The sequence below is a fragment of the Oncorhynchus nerka genome, linkage group LG14 (assembly GCF_034236695.1).
Source record: "Oncorhynchus nerka isolate Pitt River linkage group LG14, Oner_Uvic_2.0, whole genome shotgun sequence".
Classification (NCBI taxonomy): domain Eukaryota; kingdom Metazoa; phylum Chordata; class Actinopteri; order Salmoniformes; family Salmonidae; genus Oncorhynchus; species Oncorhynchus nerka.
Genome location: NC_088409.1, coordinates 64,374,475 through 64,399,377, shown reverse-complemented (window position 1 = coordinate 64,399,377; position 24,903 = coordinate 64,374,475). Strand labels below are relative to the sequence as shown.

At 43.6% G+C, this 24,903-nt stretch overlaps 3 protein-coding genes and 1 pseudogene across 10 annotated transcripts in view; 1 reads left to right on the top strand and 3 right to left on the bottom strand.

The window, feature by feature from the left end:
* The window catches only part of LOC115141691 (arf-GAP domain and FG repeat-containing protein 1-like), a 30,173-nt gene extending 27,163 nt beyond the window's left edge, over nucleotides 1-3,010 (top strand). For 4 of the 7 annotated variants that reach the window (XM_029680796.2, XM_029680800.2, XM_029680801.2 and 1 more), the window contains 4 exons: nucleotides 583-630; nucleotides 1,504-1,656; nucleotides 1,765-1,859; nucleotides 1,979-3,010. In XM_029680796.2, coding sequence (XP_029536656.1) covers nucleotides 583-630; nucleotides 1,504-1,656; nucleotides 1,765-1,859; nucleotides 1,979-2,038 — 356 coding nt within the window. In that variant the 3' untranslated portion in view covers nucleotides 2,039-3,010. Of the gene's footprint in view, nucleotides 1-582; nucleotides 631-1,503; nucleotides 1,657-1,764; nucleotides 1,860-1,978 lie in introns of those variants that run through there. The other 3 variants (XM_029680799.2, XM_065000273.1, XM_029680802.2) reach the window with 2 other exon arrangements.
* A 181-nt stretch (nucleotides 3,011-3,191) lies between these two features.
* Nucleotides 3,192-17,860, bottom strand: LOC135559482 (thiamine transporter 2-like). Of its 2 annotated transcripts, none has more exons than XM_029680803.2 (5): nucleotides 16,660-17,860; nucleotides 6,096-6,894; nucleotides 5,384-5,576; nucleotides 3,641-3,782; nucleotides 3,192-3,533 (listed from the first exon to the last, which is right to left on the bottom strand). In XM_029680803.2, exons 1-5 carry the CDS (start codon nucleotides 16,852-16,854, stop codon nucleotides 3,357-3,359), a joined length of 1,506 nt encoding a protein of 501 aa, XP_029536663.1. In that variant the 5' UTR covers nucleotides 16,855-17,860; the 3' UTR covers nucleotides 3,192-3,356. The 2 variants fall into 2 exon arrangements, with proteins under 2 accessions (XP_029536663.1, XP_029536665.1); XM_029680805.2 differs by having other exon boundaries at nucleotides 16,887-17,860.
* Nucleotides 17,861-17,903: 43 nt separating this feature from the next.
* On the bottom strand, nucleotides 17,904-20,662 carry LOC115141692 (thiamine transporter 1-like). Its single transcript, XM_029680804.2, has 5 exons — nucleotides 20,377-20,662; nucleotides 18,930-19,677; nucleotides 18,572-18,764; nucleotides 18,340-18,481; nucleotides 17,904-18,060 (listed from the first exon to the last, which is right to left on the bottom strand). The coding sequence occupies exons 1-5, from the start codon at nucleotides 20,521-20,523 to the stop codon at nucleotides 17,905-17,907; spliced, it is 1,386 nt and encodes a 461-aa protein (XP_029536664.2). The 5' UTR covers nucleotides 20,524-20,662; the 3' UTR covers nucleotide 17,904.
* A 294-nt stretch (nucleotides 20,663-20,956) lies between these two features.
* Nucleotides 20,957-24,881, bottom strand: LOC115141253 (thiamine transporter 2-like; annotated as a pseudogene).
* Between the last annotated feature and the right edge of the window lie 22 nt (nucleotides 24,882-24,903).

Below are 24,903 nucleotides of genomic sequence, written 5' to 3'. Positions count from 1 at the left end.
GCACCCAAAGCCTCATGGGCAGCACCATTGCAAAGATACTAGATGAGCTCTGACGTACATCTCTATGACTAAAGCTGATCTAACTATCAGTGGTTAGTGGCCGTTTTGAGGTCGTGCAGAACACCATGCTGAAATCTCCCAAATGAACTGAGGCAGGCGATCATGTAAAAGGTTCTCTACGTCGCATAATAGCCTAGTAACCAACCGAAATCTCAAGTCCCTATTCTTGGATTACTTTCACGGAGGATGACTGTGACCGCCTGAAACCCTGTGAGAGGACTCGTGGTCATGAGTCATCAGAGGTCATAATGAGGTTACGAACCAGATGTCTTCACTTCATCGCTCAGCTAATTGTATTCATCTCTAAGTCGATTGCCGGTGGCTCGGCTGCTACAAGACGGCAGCCTTATTCACTAACAATTGTCTGTAGCTAAATGAGGATCTAGTCCAAGTAGTAACAGTCTTGCATAGAGTAAATCAAAGACACTGATTGGTGACTGAGTGTTTCTGTAAAGAGAGTGTGAAGGTGTATCAGCGCAAATGATAATGGCTCTGTCTGATTGCTCTCGTGATGCTGGACAGGCCTGTTTGGGGGTCTGCATGGGCAGGGTTACCCTCCAGCCCACTTTGGTAGGTCCCCTCTTCCAGCTCACTCCTTTTCTCCTTCCTTCCCCTCCTCTTTGCCTCCCTGTGTCTTGACTCTGGCAGTGCTTCCTAGAGCTCTCCAGAGCGTCCTGTGACTGTCTCGCCGACTGTGCATGTGTTGTGTGCCCTGACCCCAGTGCTGCTTCTACTGTATCTGTGAGTGTGGGGGTCCTGATGCCTCAGCTGCCCTCACCAATTCCCCCCTCTACCCTCACTATTGCCCTCACTGATGCTCCCAGACTGTAGTGATGTGGCAACGCTGATTACCCCATTTTGCCCCTTGCTGGCCTAGAGAAATAGCCTAACTAACAGTCGTAGCTTTTCAGACTATAGCTGTTGGCGGTATGTATGTCCTCCAGCTGAGCTCTGAGGTTGTAAACTGGTGTTGGAAGGACATCAAACTGCCAGATAACCATTTAAGAGTATCCTTTAACTGCACAACCATCTTGACTGTAAGCTTCTTATTGTTTCTCACCCTCCTGGATTCTGTACACTGCCTTTGCTAAGAGTGCTTCTACCCTGAGTGCTTTAGTACTGTAGCTGTGTGCTAGATGCTGTCTAATTGAATTCTGATTATGTTATGGATAGAGCTAGTCTCTGTAGGTGTTTTGTTGTTGCTGTGTTTGTTTCTCTGTGTTTTTAAGTGTAAAGGTGTTTTTAGTTCAGGTTGTGTGCCGATGTTAACCTGGTGTCAGGTGTGATTATAGCTTGACGAGGTAGGTAGGGGTGTGTGTGTGCGTGCAGATGTTTTGTGGTCTGCGTTAGCACTTAGCAGTGATCTTGTATAGCGTGAGCTCTGTGTAACTGATGTGATATTGTGTAGATTGAGTGTCCTCTCCTCTCCCGCCTATCTTGCAGCCACGTTTGGCACAGGGTCCATGAGCATGCCAGCCGGATTCAGGACCGCTGCTACCTACAACCTCCCCACCAGCTTCAGTGGGACCTTCCAACCTCCTTTCCCTGGCCAGGCCCCCTTCCCCCAGCCTCCGGCCTATCCCCAGCAACCCAACGGTGTGTGTGTGGGTGTTTGCATGGGTGCATGTTTGCTTTGCATGAATTTGTGTAGTGTACCCTTTTCATTTAAACCTTGATTATTCAACTCTTTCTCTGGTCCACCAGGAGTGGGGTTTTCAGCCTATGGACAGGCCAAGGCTGTGGTAACCCCCTTTGGACAGGCGATGGCTGCACCCGGGGTCTCTAGTAACCCCTTCTTGGTGAGTGGCACAATCAGGTGGTTTTCAACCAAATGTCCAGACTTGTTAGTTTCACTAGTGGTGATTTAATGGCTCTCCTTCCCTCTCTGTGTCTCTCTCTCTCTTTGTCGTCCTTCCAGGCGGGCGCCCCTTCAGGACACTACCCCTCAGGAAGCTCTTCAACAAATCCTTTCTTATAGCGCTGCTCCACCCAAACTTCCACCACTAGGGTGTTGTCAACTGGCGTGCTCCGCTCTCACCTCTTGCACTGTTTTGTTTTACAAGACGCTTTAAAAAGACAAACACTGTTTCTAAAACTGGTATTTTGTATTATGTTTTAAGAACAATGATAACAACAAAGTGACGTAACTGACACCATCCATGGCAACAAAAATCAAAACAACGTAAAGGTGTGTGGAGGGAGGGGTTGTTAGGGGCGGCAGGAAGCCTAGCGGTTAAGAGCGTTTGGGGCAGTAACCGAAATGTTGCTGAATCGGTGGAAAATCTGTCGATGTGCCCTTGAGCAAGGCACTTAACCCTAGTTGCTCCTCCTGTAAGTTTCTCTGGGTAAGAGTGTATGCTAAATTACTTAAATGTAAATGTGTTAAAGGGACAGGGTCTCATCCTCTATCTAACCTGTGAACTGGCCCGGACTCAGCTGAGGCATATGTATATTCAAACTGGCTGATACTAAGTTATTGCAAAATATTCCCATTCATTACACTGGAATTTTGTAAATATTTTTTTCTTAGTGGAAATTAGCTCTGTGCATATCTGTATTTGTACATTTAACACAAGTTTAAGGGCAGAAATGTTATTTGGAAAAGCTGAGAAGACTGCTTTGAGTTGCTTTATTTGTAAAGAGTAACCAAAAGGGGTTTGTGCAGCATGATATTGTTAGGACTATTTTTACAGCGAAAAAGAGGAGAACATGCATTTTATCATTTATTACAGAAGAGGGGGAGGAGTCTCTCCTCTTCTGTGATTGGCCCCAAGGGCAGAGGCTCCACCTGGAAGGGAATTGGCTCTCACCTATGCTCTGACCTGTCCAGGTGGTTTACCACAATATAGACTGAAGACCACTGACTTTGGGTGTTAAAGAGATTTAAGTTAATGTGTTTGTGTGTGTGTATATATATATATATATTAAAGTGAATTTTAACTAAAAAGAATGACGAAACCATGCCTTTAAATTGCTGCACTGTACATCTCCATTTTCATATTTAAATATTTGATCTATATATATATATATGTCACTATGAAGATGTTGCAGTCTGAATGTGGAGATCTTGCTCAGGAGTATGGCTGCTGGAATAAACCATAGACTGTGTAAAAAATATCAAACAAACAGACTGGAATGTCATCGGTGTCTAATTCAGTAGGGCACAATGTACCAAAACGTTTTGTGACAGAAAACAAAAATGTGCTTTATTTTTGGACACATTCAGGTAGAAACTCTCCATTTCAAAACGTTTTCTCCCATTCTGTGCCTACTGAACACGACCCAGGGCCCAGTGGTCAGTTTCTTCTGCTCAGTCTTTGTTCAGGGCAAGTGTCACTGTCTTTCAGACTTGGAGGCTCCTCCTCTGCAGTGGTGGAGTCTCTGTGGCTTTGCCGCACTCTCATTATCGTGTACACACCTCTCAGAAAGAAAATGACAGCGATGGCTGAGAAGTAGCTTCCATAAATGATGAACTGCAAGAAAGAGTGGAGAGAGGTATGTTTTTTTTCCCCTTATTCTTCAGTTGTAGGGCTAGCAAGCAGGTCTTTTTGTCCTGTGACACTTGGAACTGTTAACTCACCTGTGGGATGATGCCCAAGCCCAGCCCCCTGCCATCCACCACAACGGATGTGATGATAGTCTGAAGGACCAAAGCCCCAAAGTTGTTTGCTCCAAAGATCAGTGCATATCTCTCCATAGAGAGATCAGTAGCAATTTGGAACCTGGGAGGAAAGAGGGCACATGTTTTTCCCTCTACCAAATATTTAAGGTTAATTGTTTTACATTTCAGATCTAAAAAGGTTTCCACGTCCCAGGCCATTTAGTTTTTTAAAGATCCAGCTATATCCCACAATCTAAAATGAATAGAATAAATAGATATGGAACATTAGTCTCTACTCCACATTTTGCAGCCAGGTATTTGTTCAGAGATTCTGGTTTGACAGAGGTATGTCTAAAGATATCCTTTTGACCTTTGCTTAATTCCCTCATAATTCCACCACCTTCACGCATGATGAAACAATGAATGGCGTCGAGCAACCTGTCTTGTTCTGAGAAATGTAATTTTTTCCCCCCAATAGAAATAAACCATTCTCCATGCACTGTAATTTGACAAATTAATCAACTCTAGGTAAATGACTGAGTTGTTGAGATAAGGGGATTGTAAATATATTTTGCCCTCTGATTGCTGGAGACAAATGTGAAACCAGTCATATGCCAGAAAACTGGGATATATCCATTTTCCCACTGATGCTTATGAAATGCTGGTATTATAACCTGCAGGGATGCAATTTGGAGACATGCGCATATGACAGTATAGTGCCAAACCTACCAAGTTGTTTTATGATTTCTAGAATGTTTGAATTATACGCCTTTTCACTGTATTTTTTTTACAATTTGTATTTGCCACAATCGGTAGCCACCGTCAGTTATACCAATACATTTATAACTCCCTTTAGTGTTAGTTTCTTTACATTTGACATCATTTCATTCCATTGTTAATTTACCATTCATCTGTCACATTTGTGTGGTTGTTCCTGAGGTTCGCTAGTAATAGTGGACCATATTAGGCTAACGTATTACAATTGGCAATGTAGCCTATTTGAATCATTATGGGACGCAGACCACATGTAGCCGTTTAAACCTGGTGCATGGTTCACAACGACTGGACCCTTTGTCATCACAGTTCCATGGTTATTGGGGATTATTAAGGATACAAGATCTGAGTATTTTTTTAAATTGACCAATTGGTGCTGAAAAGGAGACCAATATGAGTGTATTTACAAGGCTTTCTTTCATTGATCCCTAATATTCTGAATGTTCTCTCCATATTATACTCTAGTGACTCTGTGGAGGAATTGAAATTAAAGCTACCCCAAATTTAAATGGATGGCATTAGATAAATGTACTGAAAACCATATTGAATGAAAACTCCACGAGAAAATGTTTGGCCTGCAAGTAGGAGGGTTTTTAGCGTATGCAAGGGAACCACGCCTGCAAAGCCAGCATAAGGTAAGTCTGAATAGTAACTATTAAGAAAGGCGTAGTAGTTTGAATCGGGCACCATGTAATTATCTTTTCCATTAATTTGGGCATGAGATGTTTAACTAGATCTATCTACATAACCAATGGTGTGGGATGGGCACTCATATTGACATTCGACAACTTTGGCGGTATGAAAACATCTGATTTAGGAGTGTAAGGTCCCTGTAACATGTCCCTTTAACAATTGACCATCAAAAGGGAATTTCTAAATGTGAAATGAGGCATATTGTTCTTCAGACGGCAGCAGTTCTTAATGTATCATTACTGTATTTGCACTCACATGGCTATGGTGATGAGCAGAATGTAGAGGCACTTGAAGACAATGTAGCCAGCGTAGCAGGCCCAGATGTTGGCTGTGAAAGTCATCGTGAAAAGGGCTGCAGCTCCCAGGCCAGAGAATGAACCCAGAGCCAACTCGCCCCACTGGGCCCAATCCACCTGGGTGAAACCAATACCATAGGCTGTCGCTGCTCCTGCAAGAAACACAGTGCTCTGAGCCCTAACATTTTACATGATGTTGCTATATACCTTTGTGTGGGGGGGGGGGCCTAGTGGTTAGAGCGTTGGACTTGTAACCGCTCTTACCACCCTAGTCATAGACTGTTCTCTCTGCTACTGCACAGCAAGCGGTACTGGTTGTCTAGGTCCAAGAGGCTACCTCCAAGCCATAAGACTCCTGAACAGCTAATCAAATGGCTGCCCAGACTATTTGCATTGCACCCCCCCCTTTTCTACGCTGCTGCTACTCTGTTATTATCTATGTATAGTCACTTTAATAACTACCTACATGTACATATGACCTAAATTACCTCTACTAACCGGTGCCTCCCTCCGCACACTGACTCTGTGCCGCTATGTTAACTAACTTTGCCTCCCTGGGAAGTTCTGGCCTGGCACAGGACGTGGGTCGCAGTCAGAGCCGACTCGAACTGCGCACACAATGTTTCATGGTGGCGCCAGGAAATGGGTCTAAAGCGTTTTTGGCTACTCACCAAATAGGTTGGACACAGCTTCCACCCCTCCATTGTAGACTGTGAAGTTCTGGGATGGCTCTACGTGCTGCCACAGCACCTGAACATAGTTGACTGTCTGGTTATAGCCACAGGTGGCAAGTGCCCACCACACTGACCAGTACAGCAGCTCCCTGGTAGAGTAACACTGGAGGAAGTCTCTCCACAGCTGGATAAGAACCTGGCTGCAGCTCCTAGTTCTCACTGGCTCCTCAGGGGACTCTGCCATTTCCCCATCAACTGCACACATGTCCTCTCTTCCTAGGGCCTCTGGTAGTTCTTGGGCGTCCTGTTCTTCTACATTTCCAGTTTCATGCCTCTCCTGACTCCGATGGAAGAACATGCTTCTCTGTGGCATGGGCAGGAAGAGGGAAGTCACCAGGGCGATGGAGATCAACACCAGGGTAAGTACCAGGATGTTGTTGTAGGACATGAGGTTGAAACTGACCAGCAACTGTCCCAGCACAGAGCCCACCGTGTAGCCTAGCAGCTGTACACTACGGCAGTAGGAGGTAGCTTTGCGGTAGTGTTTCAGCTCCGCTATGCTGTAGATGTATGAAAAGTAGGCCACCTCGCTGGCTGTCACCACGGCGTAGGCAAACTGCATTGCCTGCATGGCTGCCACTCCCTGCAACCAGAGCAGCATTGCCGTGGTAACAAAGAGGTTGATGCACTGGAACACCACGACGGGCTTGTAGCGCAGCCAATCGGTGAGCAGGAAGACGGGCATCAGCACAGCCAGGTAGGAGTATGTCCACACAGGGAAAATCTCATTGGTCACCTGAGGTAAATGGTAATGATGTCAAAGACTGGTGGTGTGTTCATATTGGTAAGTCTGAGAAATTAATTCCCGAGTCGGAAAACCCACTAAATGACCCTCCAAATCGGAGTTCCAAGTGGGAAACTCAGACCAGAATGAATGACGATGCCTGACCTTTCACCTTCACATCAAAAGATGGCGGACATAGCCATTTACAACCTTAGTAATGTGTCCAATAGTCTATGGCTTGACACATTGTCAACGTAAGCAAGCTAACTAATTTATTAGCAACATTATCTTGCTTAGCCATCTAGTTTCTCATTAGTTTAATAGTTTTTCAGATTTCAAGCACTCAAATGCATTCATGATGACATCCAGAGTTCACCAATTGGGAGCTATGAGTTCCCGAAAAGCATTGGAACGCGCCATCAGTGGACCCTACCAAGAATACTTTCTTTATATTTCTTCACGTCATTCAATACATTGCACTTTTTTTTATCAAGCCGGCAATAAAGGGATCATAACACCTGGTACATTGACTCACAATGATTAGGGTAACACTTTACCTGACAGCAGCGTCATAACACCTGGTACATTGACTCACAATGATTAGGGTAACACTTTACCTGACAGCAGCGTCATAACACCTGGTACATTGACTCACAATGATTAGGGTAACACTTTACCTGACAGCAGCGTCATAACACATTGACACAGTCATAAAAATGTCATGTGTTGTAACTTGTCATGACACATACAGCATATTAAGACCTGTTGTGACATTTTATGGCTGGTTATGACGCCTACATAAGAGTGTCAACCTACCACACAAGGCAAAACATTGCATTTCCTTGTCATAGCCTACTTGTCAAAAGTATGCCCCTTGTTATATAATATTTTCTGAAATTGACCATATTAAATTACCATTGTAATTGCTCACAAATTGATGTCAGACATGCACCTACCACAATGCTCTGTTGCTGATGAATGCAGGAGCAGATTTCAGGAGAAGTATTGATGACTCTTTTTGATTGACTGACATAAGGGCATGTACGTGATCGGGCTATCTTGCTTATATGATTATGTTGGTCATAATGCTTCTAGGCAGTGTCAAAGTGTATTTTCTTAGTCCAAGTAAAGTGACACAGGAGGGTCAAAAGGCTTCTTGACGGTGTATTTTAGTCATTTAAAATCGATGAAAAAAGCATGACAGTGAACAGAATTCATTACAACAACAACAAATGACTTAAACAAACTTTCAAATGAAAGGATACTTCTTGGCTGGGAAAAAACATTGTTTTGACACTTATGTAGTTGTCAATATTCACAACTGGTCACACTATATGGGCCATGACAGTGTTATGGCCATATGACAGGTTGTTACAAGTTACGCCAGCTGTTATGACATATTAACACATGGTTATGACCTTATCATAATGTGTTATGACGCTCAGTGTCAACTAAAGGGTTACCGTGATTAGAAATACAGTAGATTGGTATGGTATTGGTTGAGATTATAAATATAAATCAATTGCTTGACAAAGAACCCAATGCTCACTCTGACAGAGCTCCAGAGCTCCCCTGTGGAGATGGGAGAACCTTCCAGAAGGACAACAGTCTCTGCAGCACCCCACCAATGAGGCCTTTTTGGCAGAGTGGCCAGAGGGAATCCACTCTTCAGTAAAAGGCACATGACAGCTCGCTTGGAGTTTGCCAAAAGGTACCTAAAGGACTCTGACAACAATAAACAAATTCTCTGGTCTAATGAAATGAAGATGGAACTCTTTGGCCTGAATGCCAAGCGTCACATCTGGAGGAAACCTGGCACCATCCCTACGGTGAAGCATGGTGGTGGCAGCAGGATCGAGGGAAAGATGAACAGAGCAAAGTACAGAGAGATCCTTGATGAAAACCTGCTCCAGAGCACTCAGGACCTCAAGACTGTGGCGAAGGTTCACCTTCCAACAGGACAACGACCATAAACACACAGCCAAGACAACGCAGGAGTGGCTTCGGGACAAGTCTCTAAATGTCCTTGAGTGGCGCAGCCAGAGACCGGACTTGAACCCAATCTAACATCTCGGAAGAGACCTGAAAACAGTTATGCAGCAATGCTCCCCATCCAACCTGACAGAGCTTGAGAGGATCTGCAGAGAAGAATGGGAGAAACTCCCCAAATACACCTGTACCAAGCTTGTAGCGTCATACCCAAGAAAACTCGAGGCTGTAATCGCTGCCAAAGGTGCTTCAACAAAGTACTGGGTGAAGGGTCTGAATACTTATTATATTTCCTTTTCTTTTTTTTATACATTTGCAAAAAAACAACAAAAAAAACTGTTTTTGCTTTGTCATTATGGAGTATTGTTTGTAAATGTAGATTGACAACGGAAAAAAATAATTTAATCAATTTTAGAATAAGGCTAACGTTACCAAATGGGGAAAAAGTCAAGGGGTCTGAACTTTCCGTGTGTAACAAGCTGTGGGATTAATGTGACACTGTCTTCAATAGTAAAAAAATATATAAAAAAATAAGGGTAATTGCAAAATGTTATGATTTGAAACTGATATTTGGATAAAATTCACAATTTACAACTAATATTTCCATTTGATATTTTATGAATTTCATATTGACCAAAAACTCTAAATTGACCAACATTAATATACAGGGCTGGGAAAAGGTATTTGCCCACTTTCTAATGAATCTTATTAGATCTTCAACCAAAACTTAATATTAGATAAAGGAAACGTGTGAACAAATAACACAACAATTGCATACTTATTTAATTGATTTCATAAACAAAGTTATGTAACACCCAATGCCCCTGTGCGGTATGCTTATGCAGGTTGAGGAGTAATGCTGGGAAAGGTACTTTCTTGTATACTGGAGCCTCAGAGTGGAATGTGTAGCCTTTTCCCATAAAAACGATGTCCTCTCTGGGCAGCTTTAAAAGTAAAGTTAAACACTTGTTGTATTCTGTGCCCATATGAATGTACCCTACGATGTAACTGCAATGATTAGATGTTATGTTTTATTATCTAGCTGTCATACTGTGTTCAACCGTGCTTGATCTTAGCCATCTTGTTTCAAGAGGACCACAATTGAAATAAGTCCCAAACTTTGTGTTATCCTATTTTCTTCATGTGCATGTATGTTTTTTTTCAAGATGTATGGGTCCTTGTTTTTTTTAAATGGTCAATTGAATAACAAACTCAAGACCGGTCGGGTAAAAAAACTTTATCAGCTTCCACTCAATGTAGGAGAGTGTACCTTTTGTAAAACACAACGGGCCAGTGGTGTAGAGGTGGGTATACACAGGTAAAAGCCGTATACCCCCTTTTATTTTTTAGTGGGCATTGCTTATACTCACTTCTTAATCTTTACCGATGCATGTCAAAGTAGTATAGTGGAGGTATACGATTTTCAATTATGTAGTACAATAGAGAAATCATGCACAAAGTAGCCTACACGATCACAAAGCACGTGAAATACAGTGTATTCACATGCGCGCCGCACACAGCCTAGTTTCAACGGAATATGATCTGTAGGCAGCAAGAGTGTGCAGCTCCCAAATGGTTTTGGCATGGAGCAGCTCACAGAAGATTGACAGCGGTAGCTGGTAGGGTAGGAAAGACGTTTCAACTTATATTTACACGTAACTGCTAACTAAGGCAACAATAGGTATGCAAACCAGGTATTGAACAGGTTTAGTCCAAAGTGTTGGTTAGTAGGCTATTTGCAATTTGTCATCATGTACTGTTTGCATCAGGGGTGTAGACATGGATGAGCCTGGGTGGACAGAGGCCCACCCACTGGGGAGCCAAGCCCTGACAGGCCCACCCAATCAGATTTGATGTGGTTTAAGCATTGCTGTGGACTCTTAGACCATGAAATGTTTGTATTTTCTCTATTAACAAAGTGTGGTTTTTAGAGTGGAAATCTGAAAAATATACAGGAAAACTCATAAATAAACAAATCCATATTTAAGGGTGCCTTTCTTTCACTCGTTTGGGAACGACATAATACCTACTTCTCCAGGCACCACTGCATAGGGCCAATGGAAAGACAACAGTCACACACAATGATGTTAAGAATACAAAAATACATAATAAGCCAGTAGGTACCAATCATTACTACAACCATTACTTTTTTTTTTTAAAAGAGGTTATATTTGACTTAACGCTCCATGACGTACACTAAGGAAGAAATTGTTGGCTGGAAAAGATGGATGCAGTTCAATGCATGAATAATAGGATTCACCATTACATTTCTTGGTCGTCTACATTTTTTTGCTATCAGGTTGTAAATCACAGCTTGACACTCAGCTGGCCTGGAACATTGTTGCCTGCATTCGGCATGCACTGTTTCAGTTTCAATGACTGAATAGTCTGGACAAAAATGGACGAATGTAACTAAGGCAGTGTTGCCAATTTAGTGACTTAGTCGCTATATTTAGCAAGTATTCAGACCCCTTTAGCGACACATTTGTTAAAAATCGACTAGGGACAACTCTAGTGACTTTTTCTGGTGTTATTGGAGACTTTTGGAGACTGACGTGAAAGCACATCTTTCTTACGCTTCTCAATGAGCAGCGGGTGCTGCCGTGGGCCTCATCGTCCCCGTCCCCCCCGTCCCAAAGCACTCACCGGCATCCCAGTCCTCACACAGCAGTCCCTCCCAGCTGCAGGCAGAGCAGGAGATGTTCACCCCTCTGCGTCCAGACTGCAAATGAATCACGCATGCAGGAAGCCACAGCAGGCTGATCCCGCCCTGGCTTACATTCAGGGCGGGATGTAAATGTAAAATGTTCTTTGTCTAAAATAAATCACTGCACAAAAATAAATCGCTGCATTTGACTCACACTGCCTCAGACACTTACTCACCTTGTCAACTGTGTGTGTGCCTCTCTGTGACATAAGCTAAACTCTCTAGCTCATCATGTTTCAGTGTAAACTGTACACCGAAAAACACAGAAAGGAGTGGAAATCAAACCCTGAACTCAAAAGGCTGGTTGAAGCCGTTTATTGATAAGGTACTTTAGTGACACCAAGCAGACAATTGTATCAACATTACTGGGGCTTGTTGAGTTGGAGGGAGGAGATGCCAAATCTATAGCCCTTGCTAATTGTAGCTTTCCCCGAGAAGTGTTGTCTTAAAAAAGAGAAACTCCTGGGGATAGGGACTGACAATGCCTCTGTTATGACGGGGATTAACAATGGGGTCCATAAAGTGCTGAAGGAAGAGTTTGGCCTCAAATATCTGGTTCTTATTCGCTGTGTGTGCCACTCTCTGCAGCTTGCTCATTTGTAGTTCTAAACATATTTAGGGTGTTTTTTACTCCCTTTTTGTCTCTCCCACAACGTTATTCCTACAGCGTCCATCACAATTACATGGCCAAATATGCAAATTAACTGATGCAATCATTTAGCGACTTTTAGGACAGCCAATAGCTGTGAGGAGTTGGCAACACTGAACTAAGGCTGGGAATGTCAATAAAATCAAACTAGCAAGGGCAAGTCAGTTATAATGTGGCTAATAGGCTAGCGTATCTATTTATGTAGCAAGCTAAAAACACAGAGCCTAACGTTAGGTCGATATCTAGCTAGCTGCTAGGAGGATGTAAGGTCAAGCCATTGGAGGAGTGGGTAACAGACATTTTTCGGTGTTATACACAGCTAGAGATGCAGGTGTCATTTGGTTAGCTAGCAAGAACTTGAATGACTGTTATACAGTTAGCATATCTCTTGCATTCACAAATTCACTCTGGCTATCTATTCCGATTGTGTGTGTGAGTGCCAGAGTGCAGAACAACTGATGAATTTACGAACGCGAACAACTAATGAATATGACTGGTGTCCGTAAACAGGCAAAAAAAAAAAGTAATAGTTAGTGAAGAACGCTCTAGATGACAAGTAAACCCACCTAACCAGCTCTGCTACGGCGACTACAATGGTCTGAGTGCGGTGTTCTCTCATTTGTGTCGAAGTAGCAAGCTAGCCAACTTTAGCCAGTTAGCTTGGATGCTTGTCTGGGACAAGCATGCATTGGCAGGCAAGCTGCAGAAAGATGAGGCCACAATTCAAATCAAATATACCTTTTCATGGTTGTTTGAGCAATAGGACTGTTTTAGGACTCCCATGGTGTTTACATACTTGCAGAAATCCATTCAAGTGTTTTTTTGTGGCTTTTGGCAAATGCGTTCTAATGATCTAAATGCATGCGGTTGCAACAGCCTGCAAAGTCCAGTTCAAAGTGAATGATGGCAGGCCCGTGTGGCAAATTACTTGTTTGTATAAAGGTCTACTGTAGCTCTGAATGGCTTAAACGCACAGGTCTGTGTAGACTCCGGTCCTGGACAAGAGATGGTTTTATTTGGTGCAGTGTCTATTAATTGTCCAAATGCACAATCACTTTCCCGCTCTATATTGCTATAGAATTTTCACAATTTTTTTATAACATTTTTATTTAACTTGCCAAGTCAAGAACAAATTCTTATTTACAATGACGGCCTACCCCGGACAAACCCTCTCCTAACCCGGACGATGCTGGGCTAATTGTGTGCCGCCCCCATAGGACTCCCGATCACGGCCGGTCGTGATACAGCCCGGGATCGAACCAGGGTCTGTAGTGATGCCTCTAGCACTGAGATGCAGTGCCTCAGGCCGCTGTGCCACTCGTGCCCCAAAATGCCTTAATTTCCATAATTCCCAAACATTCTAAGAATTTATGAAAAGGTGAAAATGACCATCTAAGTGATCAATTGTCACATTAAAATAAAAAAATATCATATTCCTGGTGGTGTATATGAATAGATTTGAATAAGATTCCATTTAGCTAAAATGCTGTCAGCTCCACTTTAGATGCAACAATGTTTCACACACACAAGTTATTTTCAAAGAGATGGCAAACAACAGCAAGCACGTTGAATTAAAAAACAGTTCCACTCACCAGATGATCATTTGAAACTTAACTTGTTGAAAGTTAGAATCTAACAAATTAGCACCAACATCCTCTTTGATAACATCTGCTGCATCTCCTGCAAACTAGCCAACAAAAAAGCTAGCAAGACTGTGGGAAAACTACTGTTCACTATTGTGCAGTGACCTGTTGACCTTCAAGGCAGAAGTATCCATACGTTTTTGTAAAAACGGTCCCACTCAACTCAAAATGTGATTGGTTGATTTCACTGTTACTACAAAATTTTGCCCTAAAACAGTTGAATGGCAGAGGCCTTATCTAACTTCTGATGGCCTAGCCAGTGGCTGAATTAACTAGCTAGATATATCTTCCCAGAGACCAGCAAAGAAAAATCCTTCAGTGTTAACTCTTTCCTTTCCAACAAAAACTGAAGACTATAAGAAAAGGAGGACTGAGCATTCTTATCAACGGGGCTGTAGTGGAGCAGGTTGAGAGCTTCAAGTTCCTTGGTGTCCACATCACCAACAAACTATCATGGTCCAAACACACCAAGACAGTCGTGAAGAAGGCACAACAAAGCTTATTCCCCCTCAGGACACTGAAAACATTTGGCATGGGTCCTCAGATCCTCAAAAAGTTCTACAGCTGCACCATCGAGAGCATCCTGACTGGTTGCATCACTGCCTGGTAATGGCAACTGCTCGGCCTCCGACCACAAGGTACTACAGAGGGTAGTGCGTACAGCTCAGTACATCACCGGGGCAAAGCTTCCTACCATCCAGGACCTCTATACCAGGCAGTGTCAAAGGAAAGCCCTAAAAATGGTCAAAGACTCCAGCCACCCTAGTCATAGACTGTTCTCTCTGCTACCACATGGCAAGCGATACCGGAGCGCCAAGACTAGGTCCAAAAGGCTTCTTAACTGCTTCTACCCCCAAGCCAATAGACTCTTGAACAGCTAATCAAATGGCTACCCAGACTATTTGTATTGTCCCCTCACCCCCTCTTTTAAGCTGCTGCTACTCATTGTTTATCTATGCATACTCACTTTATACTCTACCTACATGTGCATATTACCTCAATTATCTCGACTAACCTGTGCCCCCACACATTGACTCTGTACCGGTACCCCCTGTATATAGCCTCACTACTGTTATTTTACTGCGGCTCTTTAAATATTTGTTATTTTAATTTACATTTGAATTTTTCTTAACTGCATTGTTGGTTTAGGGCTTGCAAGTAAGAATTTCACTGAGTGTTGTTGTATTCGGGGCATTTGACATACAATTTGATTTGATTTGAGATTAAATCAGAACATCATTGAAAATAATCATATAATCATTATTTTTATATTCTAATCATTATTTTATAAATCTTCAGCTTTCTCTGATGGCGTAGAAGGCCCAATGTTGCCCACTGCAGAGTGGCTTCTCTCAGCATGCATTTCTTCACTATTCTCAATGTCTGAAGAATCGATATGTTGTTCCAAATACAGTGGGCATAATGGGAACCATGTCATCCCAAAAGTTATACCTTTTTGACTCATCTGTCCATGGAACATTGTTCCAAGAGTCTTGATGATCGTCCAGGTTTTTACAGGTACTTTTATGCAAAAACTACAGTCAGCTTTTTGGATGAGATGGGTCCCATTTATGACTGGGGAAAGCCAAACACTGCATTCCACAGTCAGAACCTCATACCAATGGTCAAGCATGGTGATGGTAATGTGATAGTTTGGGGATACTTTTCTGGCTCAGGACCCAGACATATTGCCTTAATAGAAGGAACCATGAATTCTGCTCTGCATCAGAGAATTCTACAGGAGAATGTCAGGCCATCTGTCTGAGCTGAAACTGAAGCGCAGCTGGGTCCTGCAGCAAGACAATGATCCTAAACACACAATCAAGTGTACATGGTTAAAATGGTTCGAAAGTAACACATTTTGAAGTTGTGTAATGGCCTAGTCAAGTCCAGACCTAATACCAATTGAGATGTTGTGTCAGGACTTCAAACAAGCAGTCGCTGAGTTAAGGCAGTTCTGCGTGCAAGAGTGGGCCAAAAATCCTCCACAGCGATGTGGGAGACTGATCAACAACTACAGGAAGCAGTTATTTGCAGTCATTGCAGCTAAAGGTGACACAACCAGTTACTGAGTGTAAGAGGGCAATTAATTTTTCACACAGGGGAATTGGGTGTTGCATAACTTTCTTAATTAAATTAATAAAATAAGTATAAACATTTTTATTTGTAAACTCCGGTTCCCTTTATCTAATATTAGGTTTTGGTTGAAGATCTGACAATCAGTATCAAAAATATGCAAAAATAGTGAAAAGGGGAAGTACTTTCCATGGCACTGTAGGTTATTTATATTAATACTCAAAAGTATGAGTTTGACTTTAATTTTTTCTAAGGTATTCTCTTAGTTGTACTGCTAAACCTGATGTAAAGAAGTGACATTTTATATAATTATGTGAATATGTCTAAATACCATAAGGTTTTAAGTACTGAGTTACAACTAACCCCCGCATAGGAGCCTAATACTTTTCTAAATCTTGTGAGAAAATACAACAATAATTCTTATCATCAACTATACAAATTAAAAATGGAGAACGTTCCAAAGGTCAAACATAAAAAAAGAGAGGCTGCTAGGATAAAACCGAAGATAATTGATTAATTTAAACAAACTTCTTAGGCATGTAGAGACACTAACCAAGCATTAGTATATTGAATAACATTCCATTATCAGGCTGTTACAACTGAGCCTGTGTTACTTTGTTCCATGGTCTCCTCATAGATATAGTGCTGTTCAAAATCCCAAAACTGCAGGAATGACAACATTTTATTTACATTTTAGCACTGTAGTAGCTTACCTTTTCCACTGTCAGGTTTTTGTCTGGACCTGTCAGGTAAGGTATGAGGAAAGGTTCTATAGGTTTCACAGTACTGAAAAACCCATAGATGCACAGCAGAGTGGTGGGATAGCCCCATCCTGCCCTCCACCGCTTCAAAGCCTCCAGCCTCACAGATCCAAAGAGATAGTCACCAGTGTCACCCCACAACTTCATGACTTTCACGTGCTGAGGTTTTGCTGCTTTACCTGCTCAGATGAGTCTGCTCTTTCATGCCACATATGCAGGAGTTTACCTGCTCAGATTTGACTGTGTTACCTGTCCAGGCTAATCGGCTCCCTACTATAATACTGTAGTAGTAGCGTACTAGTCTCAGGTTGTGTGTGTAATCAATGAGCTCTGTCTGTCAATCAACAACTTGCTCAAAGGGCACTGCTTCTGGTCCACTCGCATGTTCCTTCTAGAACTGAGACATGAGCTCAATAAATAAAACAAATAAATCATACCTGCACATCAGCTGTACACCTTATCTTTTTTAGTTTACTTATAGAGTAGTGTGAGTAGGCTAAATCATGCTTATGCAACATGTACACACTGGACAAAACTGCTTGAATAAGTGTTGTTTCTACGTCACAAACATGTGTGAGATCAAATAGTGACTAAAGTTCAGGGCAGGGTACTGTGCAGAGGCTGGCTAGTGGTGACTATTTAACAGTCTGATGGCCTTGAGATATAAGATGTTTTTCAGTCTCTTGTTCCCAGCTTTGGTCCTTGATGATCTTCTTGGCCTTCCTGTGACACCGGGTGCTATAGATGTCCTAGAGGGCAGGCAGTGTGCCCCCGGTGATGCATTTGGCAGACTGCACCACCTTTTGGAGAGCCCTGCGGATGTGGACAGTGCAGTTAGCGTGCCAGGCGAGGATGCAGCCCGACAGGATGTTCTCAATGGTGCATGTGTAGAACTTTATGAAGGTCTTTGGTGCCAAGTCAAATTTCTTCAGCCTCTTGAGGCCTCTTGCGCCTTCTACATCACACTGTCTGTGTGGGTGGACCATTTCAGATTGTCAGTGGTTTGTACCCGAGGAACATTCATTTTTATTTTGATTATAAATACAAGTATACAGAGCAGCATGACATTCTATTTAAAGTAGATGTTTGGTGAGACACCTAATCCCCCCCAGTTTTGGACAGATTAATGTCTATGGTCAGAACCGGTCAGATGAAAACACTTATACTTTGGGTACTTCTTTTTGTTCCACTGCATGTTCAAGCTTGCAGTGGTGTACACGTGGTTGGGCTTGGAGGCTCCTCCTCTGCAGTGGTGGAGTCTCTGTGGCTTTGCCGCACTCTCATTATCGTGTACACACCTCTCAGAAAGAAAATGACAGCGATGGCTGAGAAGTAGCTTCCATAAATGATGAACTGCAAGAAGAGTGGAAAAGCATTAAGCTTATTTTTCAGTTACACAGTTCAGATAAAAAATATATATGTTTTGAATTAGCCAGATATTTAACGCTGTTTCTTTGGACAAACATCAAGGACAGTTCATAACATCCAAGGCAAAAGTCCAAGGTACCTATTCATAATGTTGGAGAATGGCATTGTTGGATGGAATTGCACCATTGGGGGTTGTGGTGGAAGAGTCCGGGTCTAATGGTTTGTAGGAACTTGCCTCCTTTGACACTTGAAACTTTAACTCACCTGTGGGATGATGCCCAAGCCCAGCCCCCTGCCATCCACCACAACGGATGTGATGATAGTCTGAAGGACCAAAGACCCAAAGTTGTTTGCTCCAAAGATCAGTGCATATCTCTCCATAGAGAGATCAGTAGCAATTTGGAACCTGGGAGGAAATGGTCACGTTTATTCTTGTCAAATAATCATTCAAGTTTGGCAGCTACATTTCTCTAATGGCAGTAATTCACAAACTCACATGGCAAATGTGATAAGCAGCATGTAGAGGCCCTTAAAGGCAACATAGCCGGCATAGCAGACCCAGATGTTGTCAGTGAAGGTCATGATGAACAGGGCTACAGCACCCAGGCCAGAGATGGAGCCCAGGAACAACTCTCCCCACTGGGCCCAGTCCACCTGGATGAAACCAATGCCATAGGCCGTCGCTGCACCTGTAAGACACACACATGATGTGATAAACTTACCAATAAGTAATTACATATTAGTAGTATGACTGCAGATTGACTGTTGGTGATGATTGATTATTAATGCCAGACAAACACTTACAAATACCTGATGGTCATGTGAACTCGAACAGTTGATGCTTCGCTACTCACCAAACAGATTGGACACAGCTTCCACCCCTCCGTTGTAGACTTGGACTTTCTGGGATGGCTGTATGTGTGCCCATAACACCTGTACATAGTTAATTGCCTGGTTGTAGCCGCAGGTAGCCAGTACCCACCATAATGACCAGTACAGCAGTGCCCTGGTTGAGTAGCACTGGAGAAAGTCTCTCCACAGCAGCAAAAATACCTGGTTGCAGCCCCTAGCCCTCACTGGCCCCTCAGTGGACACATCACCTGCGCACATGTCCCCTCCTTCTGGGGTCTGTGGAGGGTCACTTTGACTCCGATGGAAGAACATGCTTCTCTGTGGCATGGGCAGGAAGAGGGAAGTCACCAGGGCGATGGAGATCAACACCAGGGTAAGTACCAGGATGTTGTTGTAGGACATGAGGTTGAAACTGACCAGCAACTGTCCCAGCACAGATCCCACCGTGTAGCCTAGCAGCTGTACACTACGGCAGTAGGATGTAGCCTTTCGGTAGTATTTCAGGTCCACTATGCTGTAGATGTATGAGAAGTAGGCCACCTCACAGGCCGACTTCACGCCGTAGAAGAACTGCATCACCTTAAAGACTGCCACCTCCTGCACCAATAGCATCATCGCCCAGGTTATGAAGAGGTTGATGCACTGAAACACCACGACGGGCTTGTAGCGCAGCCAATCGGTGAGCAGAAAGACTGGCACCATCACAGCCAGGTAGGAGTATGTCCACACAGGGTAGATCTCGTTGGTCACCTGGTTTAGAGTGCAACACTGCTGTCTGTTTGGGAGGTTGCAACATTACAGAACATTCAGATAGAAAATGTATTGATTGTAGCGACCTTAACGCAACACCTAGCGAGCAACGCAGCGACCTCATCAAGAGATTCACATCTCTTGCCGTAAAGGCTAAGTTGTTGGGTTGACAGCCGCAAGGTCACAAGTTCAAACCCTGGACCGCACTAGTTCCTGACCTCACTACATCAGTTGCGGCCATCAAAAACGTGGGGGCAAGAATGGGGTAATGTAGCGAGCACAATTCAACACCTAGCAACCTCATCAAGAGGTTTGGATCTCTTGGGATAAATAAAGTGTTGGGTTGACAGTCTTATGGTCCTGTGTTTTAAGGTTAAAGCCCAGGCTGGGACTACCCCCTGATTCGCTACAGTATTGTGTAAAACAGAAATGATTGTCATAGAATCAGGAATCGTGTCCACTCTGTTTATTACTTTGTTTTGTTCTGAACATTTCCCTTCACTGAATACACCCCCTGGTTTCAAGAGCCTTTTCTTCCTTGCTTTTCCTTTTCTTTATCAAGTTGGTAGGTAGTAAAGTGGTCATAAACATGGTTGTGTTACTCATAAATATATTTTAAAAAATGGGTACACTCCTCTAAAGAGAGTATAAGAGCATGAAGACAAGGCATTGAAATGTTTGTCCTGTAGTCTACTGTACCTGTTCCACCGTCAGGTTTTTGTCTGGACCAGTCAGGTAAGGGTAGATGAAGGGTACGAGAGGTTTCACAGTACTGAAGAACCCATAGACGCACAGCATAGTTGTGGGATAGCCCCATCCTGCCTTCCACCGCTTCACAGCATCCATCTTCACAGATCCACAAATAGCGATAGCCACTACTATCACCCATGCACGTTTTTATACTTCATACGAAAAGCAGGTTTATTGCTTTACCTGCTAAGGTTAGTCTGCTCTCTCACACGACTCTTAATCCAGCCTGTGTCTCCTCCCCATATGGAAGTCACCTCGGTTTGTTTGTGTAATCAGTGAGCTCAGTCTGTCAATCAACAACCTCCTCAATAAATGTATGTGAACTAAAACGCTAGATAGATACAATTAACATGGCCATGACTATCAATTGAACACACCTTATCTTTTGGATGACTTAAAGAGAAGTTGGACAAAACGATGCTTACGCAACATTGGTTTTATTTTTATTATAAATACAAGTATGTAACACCATGAAATTCAATGTTAGGGTGAACTCCTGAAGACTCCTTGCCCCCCAGGTTCTGATAGTCTATTGTCTGTGGTCAGGACAGAACCGGTCTGAAGAGGGCACCTCCACTTTGGTTTCATCTTTCTGCTCCTAGTCCATTGCCTGTTTAGGCCTGCAGGGGTGTGCACAGACTGTGTACATCCCTCGGATCAGGAAAAGCTCAGATATTGCAGCATAGTAACTGCCATAGACGAACTGGAGAAAGAGAATTTTGATTAGACGGGTCAAGAACAGTAAAAATGTGGTAAGAATTATCCACCAGGTGTCACTCTCTCTTCACTTTTGGCAACTTGTGCAGTGATCCGATAAAAGAATGGGCACTGCCCTTTCTAGCTTTGGATTGTGCAACCATAGCTGCGTGACAATGTCTAGCCCCAGTGCAGTTTCCTCAACAATGATGGCTGTGAGAATGGTCTGCAGCAAGAAGGCACGCCATGGAGAGGTCGGCTGCATTCTGGAATCTGTAAGGACGAAACAGATAACACGTTGTCCTGAATATTTTGTGCAGTTCTGATGAATGTCTATGGGATGTATGGAAGGTGTATTAAATAAATATAGCAGAGCTCATTGAAGTATGGCCTAGAGAGTATTCAGCATTTCCTAAGTGAGGCCTGGAAGACAAGGCCGCATGAGGCCGCGTCAGCAGCATGAGGCCTTGAAGATGATGTTGCCAGCATAGCTTGCCCAAATTTTGCTGGTGAGCCCAATCAGAAACACGGCCCCTGCCCCCACCGGAGAGAACACCCTCAGTGACAGCTCCCCCCAGACATTCCAGGTCACCTTTACATGACCCACACAAAAGGCTGTGGCTGCACCTATGGGACAACAACAGTGAATTATTTCCTTTTTTAGATCCTGAGTAAACACTTGTAAACTGTTTAAATACTTGTAAACGGCATCCTTCCTTCCTCCCTTCCTTGAAGCAATCATTGATCCAACACTGTTGGCTGGGTTAAAGCATAGGATTCAATACATGGCTTTCATCAATCAATTAATCAAATGCATTTATAAAGCCATTTTTACATCAGATATTGTCACAAAGTGCTTATACAGAAGCCCAGCCTAAAACCCCAAAGAGCAAGCAATGCAGATGTAGAAGCACGGTGGCTAGTAAAAACTCACTAGAAAGGCAGGAACCTAAGAAACCTAGAGAGGAACCAGGCTCTGAGGGGTGGCCACTCGTCTTCTAGCTGTGTCGGGTGGAGATTATAAGAGTACATGGCCATTAAGGCCAGATCGTTCTTCAAGATGTTGAAAATGCATTCATATCAGATCAGTGGTTACTCCAAGCAAGGACGGATGCAAAATTTGAAGAATTCAAACAAGACCCTCATCGTATTCCTAGGGACAGTGTTCCTACCAGCATTTATAGGACAGTATAATGTCTCTATCCCTGAACACAAAGGATCGAAGACAGGGCTTTGATTTAATTAAAGGGATACTTCGGGATTTTGGCAATGAGGCCCTTTATCCACTTCCCCAGAGTCAGATTGACTTGTTACAATAAGTCACTATCTCTCAAACCCGAGCTATCAGCAATAATCAGAAAAATTGTTTCCCAAGCTATCACTTTAATTAAAGCAATTACTCTTCTCTGCGTGCAGAGCCCAACTTGGACCAAAGCGAAGATGACCATGGAACTACTTTGCCTTAAGCCAATCGAAACACATTACCCATTTAATCATGGAGCACATATAAATCAGATTGTGAGACCAACATTCAGCTGTGTCCTGGCAATTTGGGAGTTTTATTAGTCTATTTTTATTGAGTAATAAAAAAAATATTAGCATTGTAAAATTTTATCTCAATATAAAATTCACCAACCGGTAAGCCCCAGAGCACAGTTACTCCACTGAACAAACACACAGCTCCTGTGCCTCCTTCACTGCACTCACTTCATCCCCCACCTGGATCTGGGCACTCAGGTCCAGGACAGCCTTCTCCCCCCTGAAGAACATCCCCCGCTGGGGAATGGGTAGCAAGACAGAGATGAGGAATGCAACGCTGAGGATCCCCAGGGAGATGGTGTTGAGGTACAAGTAGTCCAGTCCTGCCAGGGAGACCAGCAACTGGCCTAGGGTGGCCCCTAGGGTGGAGCCTGTCAGTATGGCACTGCGGAGGTAGCCGGTGGCCCGCTAGTACCTCGCTGGAGGGATCACACTGTAGATGTAGGAGAAGTAGGCCACCTCCATGGAGTTCACCACAGCATAGTTGAACTGCAGAAAGGTCATGGCGGTCAAGCCAGGGACGAAGCAGAGCAGGACATAGTTGGTGACCAGGAAGAGGCCCTGGACCACGATTACCGGCTTGTACCTCAGGAGGTCTGTCAGCAGGAAGACGGGGAAGAGGACGGCCAGGTAGGACTACGTCCAGGTGGGGAACAGGTAGTTGGTCACCTGAGGAGATGATTCATTTATCAGTAGATCTAGTCAATATCCACAGGGATACTGAATAGTCATACCGATCCTCTATATGAAGCAAAAAAAGAACATAGCATATGTGCTACCGTATACAATGGGCTATTTATACAAAAGTATGTGGACTCACCATCAAATTAGCGGATTTGCTATTTCACCCACACCCGTTCCTGACAGGTGTTTAAAATTGAGCACACAGCCATGCAATCTCCATAAACAATGGCAGTAGAATGGCCTTACTGAAGAGCTCAGTGACTTTCAACATGGCACTGTCATAGGATGCCACCTTTCCAGTAAGTGTTTAAATTCCTGCCCTGCTAGAGCTGCCCCAGTCAACTGTAAGTGCTGTTATTGTGAAGTGGAAACGTCTAGGAGCAACAACGGCTCAGCCGCAAAGTGGTAGGCCACACAAGCTCAGAGAATGGGACCGCCTAGTGATGAAACTGTCCTCGGTTGCAACACTCACTACCGAGTTCCAAACTGCCTCTGGAAGCAACATCGGCACAATAACTGTTCGTCAGGAGCTTCATGAAATGGGTTTCCATGGCCGAGAAGCAGCACACAAGCCTAAGATCACCATGCGCAGTGCCAAGCGGTTCTCTTGGAGTTGTGTAAAGTTTGCCACCATTGGAGTCTGGAGCAGTGGAAATGCTTCTCTGGAGTGATGAATCACGCTTCACCATCTGGTAGTCCGAAGGACTAATCTGGGTTTGGAGGATGCCAGGAGAATACTACCTGCCCGAGTGCATAGTGCCAACTGTAAAGTTTGGTGGAGGAGGAACATTGGTCTTGGGCTGTTTTTCATGGTTTGGGCTAGGCCCCTTAGTTCCAGTGAAGGGAAATCTTATCGCTACAGCATCTTTGTGACAACAGTTTGAGGAAGGCCCTTTTCTGTTTCAGCATGACAATGCCCCCTTGCACAAAGCGAGGTCTATACAGACATGGTTTGGCGAGTGTGGAAGAACTTGACTGGCCTGCACAGAGTCCTGATCTCAACCCCATCGAATACCTTTGGGATGAATTGGAACGCCGACTGCGAGCCAGGCCTAATTGCCCAACAACAGTGCCTCAACCTCACTAATGCTTTTGTGGCTAAATGGAAGTCCCTGCAGCAATGTTCCAACATCTAATGGAAAGCCTTCCCAGAAGAGTGGAGACTGTTGTAGCAGCAAAGGGGGGACCAACTCCATATTAATGCCCCTGATTTTGGAATGAGATGTTCGACGAGCAGGTGTCCACATACCTTTGGTCATGTAGTGTATTTCATTCTATCATTATAGTGTGTATCATTTACTTTCTTATCACAACCTTGTTAACAAATCCCATCAGAACTGATCATGTGTAGCATACAGCTCTCTGCTGCTGGTTACTTTACCACCTCCTCAGAGATGTTCTTGTATGGTCCAATAAGGTATGTTGTTAGGAAGGGCTCAGCTGGTCTGCAGTTAGTGAAGAACACATTGAGAGACAGAACTAACGGCTGTGGGAAACACCCAGCCAGTGGACTTTAGCTTGGCCCAGCAACACATTCTGGTAGCCTACGCCTTCCGC

What these genes read in the sequence shown, in the direction of transcription:
- LOC135559482 (XM_029680803.2), bottom strand. Translation starts at nt 16,854, where the DNA reads ATGAAGTTGTGGGGTGACACTGGTGACTATCTCTTTGGATCTGTGAGG. An exon ending in AGCTGTGTCCAACCTATTTG is followed by an intron (nt 5,577 to 6,095) that starts GTGAGTAGCCAA and finishes TGTTTCTTGCAG; the next exon opens with GAGCAGCGACAGCCTATGGT. An exon ending in CTGCTCATCACCATAGCCAT is followed by an intron (nt 3,783 to 5,383) that starts GTGAGTGCAAAT and finishes CTTTCCTCCCAG; the next exon opens with GTTCCAAATTGCTACTGATC.
- LOC115141692 (XM_029680804.2), bottom strand. Translation starts at nt 20,523, where the DNA reads ATGGATGCTGTGAAGCGGTGGAAGGCAGGATGGGGCTATCCCACAACT. An exon ending in AAAACCTGACGGTGGAACAG is followed by an intron (nt 19,678 to 20,376) that starts GTACAGTAGACT and finishes ACTCTAAACCAG; the next exon opens with GTGACCAACGAGATCTACCC. An exon ending in AGCTGTGTCCAATCTGTTTG is followed by an intron (nt 18,765 to 18,929) that starts GTGAGTAGCGAA and finishes TGTGTCTTACAG; the next exon opens with GTGCAGCGACGGCCTATGGC.